At 34.6% G+C, this 11,153-nt stretch overlaps 1 protein-coding gene across 1 annotated transcript; it reads right to left on the reverse strand.

The window, feature by feature from the left end:
* Positions 1-231: 231 nt before the first annotated feature.
* Positions 232-1,450, reverse strand: LOC142640037 (serine/threonine-protein phosphatase 7 long form homolog). Its single transcript, XM_075814147.1, has 3 exons — positions 906-1,450; positions 508-598; positions 232-387 (listed from the first exon to the last, which is right to left on the reverse strand). The coding sequence occupies exons 1-3, from the start codon at positions 1,448-1,450 to the stop codon at positions 232-234; spliced, it is 792 nt and encodes a 263-aa protein (XP_075670262.1).
* Between the last annotated feature and the right edge of the window lie 9,703 nt (positions 1,451-11,153).

The raw sequence follows: 11,153 nt of genomic DNA on the forward strand, positions 1-11,153 counted from the left end.
TGAGGCTCTAGTATGGTCGACAAACCTCCATGTGACTTTACCATACCAGCCGAAGTATGGATGAACACTCTGCATAGCACCCTCTAGTCGTGCTCCATGACATAGTTTTTGTACTCTCGTATTCCATACTTGGATGTGGCTAAAATGTCTAACCCTCCAATCCACTTCAATCTTTCCCCTCAGGTCTATCTTATGAAGGGCATCGTCAGTATCAACATCTTCAGGAATTTCTTACACCGTCCCAAACTGACAAAGAACACGATCCGGTGTATATTTCTCTACTAGCCAGAAACATACAAGCGGCACCCTCGTCGTCCACATGTCTTGTCCTACTACACAAAACGCAGGCAGGTGGCCTAATTCAGGTTCATATGGTTGCCACACCACCTGTTGTAGTAAAAAAAAAGCGCAACACATTATGCAATGTTCCATTATTTTGAATTGACATAGTTTATAGTTATAACAGTATACACTAAGATAACATTACAAGAAACACAATTTGGATACCTGGTTGGGATACATAGAATCTAGAAGCTGACGGTACCGAACCAAACAGATTTCGGTGGGGCTATTCTTCGTGTTTACGACCCAAACCAACCTACAATGAAGAAAGAGGAAACCAATATCTACCAATTATGCAATGTAATAAAAAAGAAAAAGGATATGTATGCTGATGGAAGCTTAAAAAATCCACATTTTATCGAGTTTTTCCTTGAAATACTACTACTACACTACATATGCATCTTTAGTTGTAGAATAATACTTGAATAATGCTAAGTTCAATTATTTTGTAATTCTAAGTTCAAAAACTTAAGTAGTTGAATAATGCTAAGTTCAATGTGTCATATCGTTTAAAATGATGGATCCAAAAAAAATAGAGAGAATCGGCCAAGGAAGAGACTTACTTAATAGACAATGGCGAAGATGGCAATGGTGGGCCATATGCACCATCTGGTGGGAGGTCCATCCTTGGGCACAAAAAAGGGAATCTGGACCATGCCCAATATTGAACGAGTATTAAGGCCCCACCAATCTGACTAGCGTTTTTGTCAGTTGCCCTGCATAACTCTCTGTACAACCATGCAAGGCAAGCGCTCCCCCAACTGTACCAAGGTGGATTGTGAAGGTCCCTCAACATCTGCAACCACATCGTATGCACCCTATCGCCAAACTTGTCAGCGAAAATTGTGTCCCCTAGGAGTGCTAAAATATAACACCGTGCATACTGATGCATAGCAACCTCTTCTGCACCATCAGGCAACCCATGGTCAATTTTTTCAAGTAGCTTCTTGATTTGGATCCTCTGTCCTTTAAGCACCACTGAATTAGTAACAATTCCAAGCATTTGCTGACATTCAACAGCCCACCTCAATGCACAAGTTCCAACAATTGCCTCACCATCGATTGGAATCCCCAACAGAACCTCCACGTCTTGTAATGTGATCGTCATCTCACCATGTGGAAGGTGGAAGGTGTGGGTTTCAGGCCGCCATCGCTCAACAAAGGCCGTTATCAAATTATGACCAAGCTCCCTAAATGGGGTCCTATACAGCCCCTCTAATCCAATTCTCTTAACAATGTCGAGGACGCGATCATCCACCATTGGGCTTCGTTTTCGAAACACCTCATTACGACCGCGACATTTCAATACCCCCGGATCCTGCACATGATAGAACCATGGTGATGAGATGCAATATGTCATTACCTTTGTATAAATGATTGTAGCTAGTGTTGGGAAAATAGACTATAAGTTCTTCAATTGGAATTTCCATGAGTTTATGACAACTTATTTAACGAAGCGTTTGTAGTCTCCTTTTTTTTTTTTTATACAAAAACCAAAAATACAAAAGCTATATATCAAGATTAAGGTTATGCTCAAGAAGAATTACATCAACAAAATAAGGAGTATAGCCTAAAATGAAAATGATAAAAGGTAGATAATTATTTAGAGACCATTTTAGAAGAACATTACTATGCATTCAAAGCTAGTGATACCATTGACAAACTTAGGATTTTAGAAATGAAAAAAAAAAATCAACATAATGTAAAAGGATAAGAAAAGAATATAGAAATTCAGCAGGTCGTCGATTTTAATTTTACCTGGCCTTCCCAAACAGCGGATGATCGATGTTCAGTTAGAAACCTTAACACCGAAGGAACCCTGGGACCAGGACCGAACTCATCATCCACCTCAACAACAGCAGCCATACTACACAAATTTTAGGGAGTCAAGAGTACTATAAGCCCATGTTCAAGATAAATTGGCAAGGATCTCAATGTATAGCCTAATTTATTGCACAATTCTCCAAATACCACTATGCACACAAGCTCCATAAGAGATAATATTTATGTCAATAAGATAGAATCAAGTGAATAGAAAAACTAGCTAAATAAAAGACATCAACTTAAAACTACTAGGTAAGTTCGGGTGACATTGCAAGGAGAAAATTGGCATATAAAGATAATTTTCAAACATATATGTTAGTTAACATTGTTTTCAAACTAATTAGCAAACTAACATCTCAAGGTTTTTAAACTCGATTTCACTGTAGCAACTCGAAACTCAGAAAATTGAGTTCCACGTGAACTCAACTCTTTAACACTCGATTTCCCTAAAACAAAAACAGAACCAAAAGGAGAAAATTGGCATAAGACACCCATTTTCAAACATATACGTTAGTTAACATCATTTTCAAACTAATTAGCAAACTAACATTTCGAGTTTCTTAGACTCGATTTCACTGTAGCAACTACCAAAACGGTAACACGAAGCATGGGACTTCATCTAAGTTATTTTCATCGCTCCTTGAAATTTAATTAACAATTGGAGTCTAAAGCTAATTTTGCCACTCTACTTCAAACATCAAAAATCTAAAACATAAACTCATACTTTCGGCTATTTGTTTCGTTTACAATAATGATGCACTAGAGTTCAAAAATTTTGTGTAGTTTAATGATTTAACCATTGGATTCTTATAGACCTTCAAATCTCTATTTTAAATGATCTAATATTAAAACCAAACGAAGAAGGGAGGAAGAAAATTAAAATAAAAAGGTTGCTACCATGTTCAGTAGAAGGTAACCCATGCCTCAAAATGGACTTAATGATTCATATGATAAGTTAACCATAACTAGATTTGTCATGTGATTTCCATTATGCAATATAATTCATTCACCTAGGTAAAGGGGAAGGCATATATATATATATGGACTCAATGAGAACAAAAAACAAAACTCAAGAAAATCATGTACCCATAAACAAGCCATCAGGGACCCATAAACTTTAGGACATGAACATAAGATTGAGATCACAAGGAATGAAACCAAACAGCAGTAGGCAAAAAACTGTCACTCACTGGATCATGGACTTAATGATCAATGTTTCTATTCTGCCCACAGAAAAGGACCCATCAGAACAAAATTGTCTTGATATCTCTTTGATGCAATTGGTTTTGGGAGCTTTGCATGAATGAAACTTGGTCATGGATATTATTTGCATTCTCAACATCCCACACCTGGAATCTCCCTCACCCTCTAACTTGTCAAGCCTAGCCCAACCCATGTAGCTCTCACTTAGAAACAACAAATCTATATACATATTGTCTACTCAATGTGAAATTATGAAAGACGAAGTAAAATATTGAGTTAACAATTTCCAACCAAATAGCTATATTGTAATTAATTTTGAAATTAAAAAAAAAAGAAAAATTAATTAATCTTTCACTAGAGCATAAAAGAACGACCTCACTCACACACTCTGCATGTCCAAATTCAAGTACATCTGGTTTCACATAATTATGAATTTAATTTATGTGCAAATTCCTTGCAAATATGGAACTATTTTCATGAACATTTGAAATTCTTATGCAGGAACAAGCTGTCAAGAACTAAATTCATTCACTTCTTTGTAACTAACCATACAATAACTAAATCGTTGTTTGGGCAGAGGCTTGCCGTGAAGTTGTTTGCAAAACTTCGCCAGACTGTCGTCTCTCCCGTGCATTTGCAGTTCTGACGGGTTGACTCCCACTACCTAAGACTGAGATTTTGCTGGTTAAGTCATACGGGTCCAAAGAGACTCATTAAGGCCAAGGCTTGACCCAATTTAATAATTTAAAAAAAAAGAAAAAAAGAAGAGGAACGAGAAGAAGAAAGGAGCAGTTCAGTCCAATTTGTTGGCCTAATTTCAGATCCATGCTCAGTTAACAAGCCCAGCCCATAATTCAGGTTCTTGTTACAATTTTCTATTGAGAGTCTTGAGAAGCAAATTTGAAAGGCAACTTAACAATTCACCAAAAAAGAAAAGATGACTTTAACAAAATAGCATTGCCAGAACATCAAGGATGGTCCACGCACTGTTGCACCAAGTATTGGCTATAATTGAAAACCAGATTAAATAAAGAACATCCCAAATAAAAGGTACCGTTTCAAAAGTGCCACACACCTTGCAACTACAGCTGGGCTGGTGCAGAAAAAGAAAAAAATTCATATAGTTCAGAAGAGTCAATGTAGTAACAAACATTACCCAATATACTTTGCTCAAAGCAAACGCAAGAAATAGAAAAAGACACAAATAGCAAGTTTTGCACATGGAATAAAACATAACTATAATATATATACCAAAAACGCTGCATAGACATAAATTTTCTAGGGTGACCATGCACATGCACAAGATAATTCATAGTCATCCAGCTAAAAGTGGATGTCTCAGCCCTTCTGTCTGTTGTAGAATGAGTGTTCACTTTTGTGAAGCCAATATACTATATTTTTCATTTTACAATATAGCTCTAATAAAGGCAAGCAATGCTCCTACCCTCAGTTTGGGATAGATGGGGGGCATCTGAAGCTTCAATCCTAGTTAAACCCAGTACATATAATAAAGTGCAATAATACTGGGACTCAATAAAGTGAAATATGCACCATAAAGAGAATGGGGAATGGTGCTTTTTGCTTTGGTTTTGTGCCAAACTTTCAATTTAGGAATTTACAGTTTATGTGTGCAGTCCACAGGTGACATTAGATGTAGACAAGTTTTAAAGTTTTGAAGATCATGACACTATGAGGTTATAGTCAAAGCAGTTTTTTATTTGAGAAAAAATAAAAATTGAGAGTTATAAGTCAGTTTTGGTGTGCAGAGGCAGAATTGCAATTTCCAGGAATTCGTGCACAGTGTCCTACTTGTAATTTATTTATAGGTATCTTCATAACCGAGTATCTAAGAGTCAATAAAAAGTATTTAAGTTTTTTTTTTTTCCTTTAGTATTAAGCAACTGTGTATGTGGTGATTAAGTAGTCTATAAATTGAACCTTCTAATTCTATTAAGATAAGGAAGAATTTAAGAGTTGAAATCCATAAAATTCTGTATATTTTTCAACAATTATCCACCTTTTATTGACAGAGTTTTAAGTGTTTGGGTTTGTTAGGCAGGTTATCTTCCTTCCCTTTTGCATCTTCTGTTATTCTAATTTTCTGCTTCTCAAAAAGTGCTCTGCTTCACCACTGATTTCTCAACTCAAACAACAACCGTTCCATATTTCTCTATTTGTTATTGGAAAATTGCACGTACATGGTCATGAAATCACAACTTCACTATCCACCCCATTCTCATGGGGTGTGCAAGTGCCATTTGAGCTAGAGATTTCTCTGCTTTCTAAGTTGCAAAGCCCCTCAACACACCCCCCCCCCCCCAAAAAAACACAAAAAGAACACATACATAAATATATATATAAATAAAATAAAATAAAAAATGGAGCTCTAAAGCCACTCTTTCAACCCTAGCAATCTTCCACCCTTTTTTTTGGCTGTATGTTCTTACTATTTTTTTCTTGCAAGAAAGCCCTAAGGTTTAATGTCTTTTTTCACTCGCCCATTTCTTATCATGCTAGTGAGCCTTCCAGCATGTATGATCCTATCAAACTCAAATGTTATGTCTGCAATACTAAAAGTAAAACACTAAGGTTTGATGCAGGACAGCTCCTTAATGTAAGTTCAAGGCTGCCATTAACGTATGTATATTTGTGTCCATTTTCGTAAAAAGATGTAATATATTCAGCTCATATCTACTTTAATATTACAAAATCTTTTAGAAAGATGTGTAAGCCAGTACTTCTAAGAATCTTTCTACTAGAAGACATCACAATGCTTTCTAATTCAATTCCAATTACACTAAGTTAACTAAGGTACTATGTGTTAGAAACATCTCAATCATATAAATATGGCACCAGACCAGGATACCATGCCATTCATGTTGAATACCCTGAACCATTTGATAAAAATCTGTTACTATATCAACAAGCTATATAGCAAGAAACAAGATGATCAGACTCATTTTCTTATATCAAGCCATTTATCATCATATGATTCTCAATTTCAATTCCAGGTATATTCAGTTGCATGCTGTTGTCTACAACAAAGAAACAACTAAATCCATATAAAGATGGCACCACTGACCATGGTACAGCTGTACCTCATCATCATGACCAATAAGTTAATAACTTTTTGTATTGACTAACATTCACATTAAGGAAGCCCTTAAAGACTGTAGAATACTAAGCAAACCGTGTAGTTGGAATGAGTATCATCAAATACACAATAATAACAAAATCGCTACAACATACTTGTGCTCTCTCTCTACAATTGTATGGTCTAGAATCACACTGAGGCAGGTCAGTTGTTGCAGGATTTGCCAGATAGTCCTGCCATTGATAAATTCAACATTGAATTCTCAATCAAATGGGTTTTAGGTCAATGGGCTACACCCATAGTTCTCACCTTATCAATCCTGCTTCAGACCAAGACAAATGATATAATTTTATTCTGCGAAAAGTGTATTAAGTTCAGTTTAACCCCCCAAACCATATTAAGAATATATCTGTGTTTTATAACCATTCCGGGCTAAATTAATAACATGTACAAAAGAATTCTGTGCAGACAAAACTAAGCATTAAATTCAACTCTTCACAGTACTTAAGACCCACATTTGGCAACATTTTCAGGCCAATACAAATTATATAAATTTATGCTATGAAAAATTTACTGAAATCAGTTTAATCCCAAAGTCCCAACCATATAACCAATGCTTTCAATCAATGAACATTACTTTGTTATACTTATTGAATTATGGAAAAACAATTACAATCCCTTGGCAATTTGTTACTCTTTTTTTTTTTTCTTGAATAGACAGTTTGTTACTCTCTTTTTTTTCCTGGCCTATTATAAAGAGGGGGAAGAGTGGCACTGGGCTGTAAGCCCCATTGACTAGACAGTTTGGTACTTGATCAACTGACAAGCCAATATATTGCAGAAGGTAATTTTGGGTTGTCATGGTTTTTTAGTTGTATTAAACTGGATGTGCTTGTAAATAAACGAATGAAATTGATCCGGTTAGTTTCTGGATTGCATTAACCAATGATACAAGTTATCTATCAGCTATTGCCATGGGTTTGAAATGTTATCTTTTCTTTTGAACTGAAGTGTCTTTTATGTTTTTGTGCAAGAGGAGTATGTTGTTGGAGATGAACTGGGTAGATTGCAGTGTGAGCACAAGTTTCATGTGGACTGCATAGAACAGTGGTTGGGGTTGAAGAATTGGTGCCCCATTTGCAAAGCATCGGCGGCGCCCTCACCCTCGCCATCGCCTTTGTCGCCCTCTTAGTTCGATTAATTAAATCAATTGCAGTCTTTAGTTCAATTGATTAGTAGTCATGAATTAAACCTCTTACGTACTTCAAACTAAATCCCTCAAAAGTTTGATGAACGAGTCCAAGGGAAACACAGATTATTCGTACATTCCCATAACTACTTAATCGGAACTGTTCCCTCTAGGATTAGAGACCTGTCCCTCCTAATTTATGTTAACCTCAACTAACTACAATAACCTTTGGGCAACATTCCCCTTTTTCTCATTAACATAGCTCAGTTGAACTTGTCATAAAATTCTTTGAACTTGTCATACAATAACATTGCTCATTAAAATAAACAAATAAAGCAAGGAATTTAAGAATCAATTACCTGAGAGTGAGAGAGAGACGGTGGGTCAGAGAGATGGTCACAGTCCGACGAGGAGAGGAGCCACCGACGACAGAACGAGCCACCGATGAGCCCCGAGCCGCCGATGAGTTGCGAGGAGCCACCGACGACAGAACGAGCCATCGACGAGCCCGAGCCGCCGATGAGTTGAGAGGAGCCACCGACGACAGAACGAGCCACCGATGAGCCCGAGCCGCCGATGAGTTGAGAGGAGAATGACAGAGAGAGGGAGAGTCTCGTGCTTGAGTGGGTTTGAGCGTTTGGGTGTTTGAGAGTGAGAGACTGTGAGAGAGAGTGTGAGTGTTTGAATTTTTGTGATTTTGAGAGTGAGAGATGAGTGCGATCTGTGGCTTTGAGAGTGAGAGCGAGAGACTGAGTGTGTGATGTGTTTGAGAGTGTTTTGGTGAGAGTGAGAGCGAGACTGAGTGTTGGAGGACACTGAACACAAATCGAGTCTATTAGACTCGAGTTCTTAAAACGAGTCTAATAGACTCGATTTTTAAATCTACGTGGACATTTTGTCCAGCTCAGCCGGTGCTGCAACGGAGAAATCGAGTACATTGTACTCGATTTATAAGCCCAAAATCGAGTTCAGTGAACTCGATTTGTTAGAAACCAAATTAGTTTGAAATGTTGCCTAACTAATAATATTGTTTAGATTTTATAGTTATTTAAAAATTTTGTTCCCTATTATCCTACCTACTTTTTATTTTTAATTTTTTGGAAAAATTTTTTGAATTTTTTTGATAATGATTAAAGTTAACTAAAAACAAAGTGGGGTCAACACAGAGGATACTTTTGAATATTTCTTAATGATAAAACTGATAATTGCAAAATCATTTGAGGACATAAAATAATAATAATTTGCCAAAAATAAATAACCCTTGATTTTTTCATTATTTATAATTAGAATAATGCTAGAAATACAAATTATTTTACAAAAAATCTTACAAACTATTGATGTAATGAGTGATTATTGGTAAACCAAGACTTAGGTATAGTACTTAGGTGCTGTTCTTTGAGTTCATTCTTAACATTCTGTCATGTAGATTTTTTCTAATAGGATCGATGTATGTTTTAGTTAAGTAGTCATATGGCTGAATCTTATGAGGGAAACCTAAGGAACATCACTTTTGTACCTAAGTTTTATCCTTATTGGTAAATAAAAAATTGATATTAATGGTGAGCTTAGATAAAAAAAAAAAAAAAAACCAATAAAAAGTTGGCCACATCAGCAGTTTGTAAAATTGTTGTAAAATAATTTGTAGTTATAGTATTACTCTTATGTGGCATTTGGTACAAGGTAATATTTTAGGATTTTCAGAAATATTTAAAGATTCACATGTTTGGTTGCAAATCATGCTAGGAAATCAGATGCCAGGGGAATCTAGATTCTCCCATTCCCTTTCAGTAGGAATGTAGATTCCTTTTTAAAACATGTGAGAATTCAGATTCCCAAACTTAAAAGAAATTGTATTTTTTATAAATTGACAATTTTAACAATTTTTCCTTATCATGTAAGCAATTAAGACAAAAAAAAAAAATTATCAATATATTTTCCCGTCAAAATAATATAAATAGGATAGATAACTCTGTTGATATATTCTTTAACAAAGTTTTATTTAGGTTTCACATATGGAAAAAAAAAGTTGTCAGGTTGTTTTGTTATGGATTAAACTATTTTAAAAATTATTATTAAGAATAAAATCATTTGAGAATTTAAATAGTTATTTTTGTATTTTATTTGTCATTTTGAAATGTTAGACTATAATTTTAATGAATTTGTCATAATTAATAGTTTATATTTAGTTTTTCATTATTTATTTAGAGGAAGATTTTTTTTTTAAAGACTTAGTAGTTCACATTCAAATTCAATGATAGAATAGGAAAAATAAATAATTTATTTAAGATTCCTAGGAATAAACCAAACATTATCATCTCACATTCCTAATAATTTTAAAAGATTTTCAATGAAACCAAACATAGGAATAACTACATTCCTAGGAATCTGGATGTTATGAGTAATGTGGATTCACCCGTACCAAATGCCATATTATAATTAAATTGTTATTTATTGGTAAGTGTTAGTGATGATAAATTTAAACTTTTTTCTTATAAAAGTGACTAAATAAAGAATACTGCTCTTTTCTCATTAAAAATTCTCTCATTCTTTCTCATTTTTATTGATGATGATAAATTGAAACTTTCTCCTTATAAAAGTGACTAAATAAAGAATCTTGCTCCCCTCCCATTAAAAATTCTCTCATTCCTTCTCGTTTTTATTTGAATGAATGAAACATATGTTAAATATAAAAATTTAAGGGGGGGGGGGGGGGGGGGGAAACAAGGCATATAGATTTATTGTTAGAATACCATAAAAAAAAAAAAAAAAAAGTCGCGTGAAATAATACTAGTATATTACATTTTTGATGAATCATTTATTTTTTTTAGAATATATGTCTATGTATTATAAATTATTAATCACGTTCTACAAGTTCATTTGTGTGTTTAGATATATATAAAAAAAAATTTCTTAAAAAAGCTGCATAGGTATGTATAGATTTATCCATTGAAAAAATTGCATTCCATCTTATTAATTAGACCCGCAGAATGTGAAGAGGGTAACAAATTAAATATATCCACATTGATATCTGATTTTATTGAAGTAAATTAAAAGAGCGGAAAAAAAAAAAAGTTTAGTTCTTTTTTATTTTTCGAGGAACAAAAGTTTGGTTCTTCGAGGATATGGGAGAGTGATGTTTTGTTTTTACTACTTTTTAGGGTAGAAAACTATCCACCAACGTGTTGGATTTTGATGTACATGATACAACATATTTTGATACTAAATTAAATATTATAGTAGAGTTTCATAAATATGTTTTAATTTTGAATCAAAATAATTTTTTAAAGAAATTTATAATTTAAATTCATTACAAATACTGTCATGGTGAATTGGTGATAGCTTCGATCAATTTAAGAAGGGATAAAAAGAGATCAGCAACCCCCGCACACACACACACACACAAAGTTAATAATGGGTTAGGAGCCCAAGCTGCTATTTGGACATAAGACATAGGCTTGGCCGACTTGGGCTTAAGCTGCTATTTGGACATAAGACATAGGC

This window comes from Castanea sativa, chromosome 6, assembly GCF_040712315.1.
Source record: "Castanea sativa cultivar Marrone di Chiusa Pesio chromosome 6, ASM4071231v1".
Classification (NCBI taxonomy): domain Eukaryota; kingdom Viridiplantae; phylum Streptophyta; class Magnoliopsida; order Fagales; family Fagaceae; genus Castanea; species Castanea sativa.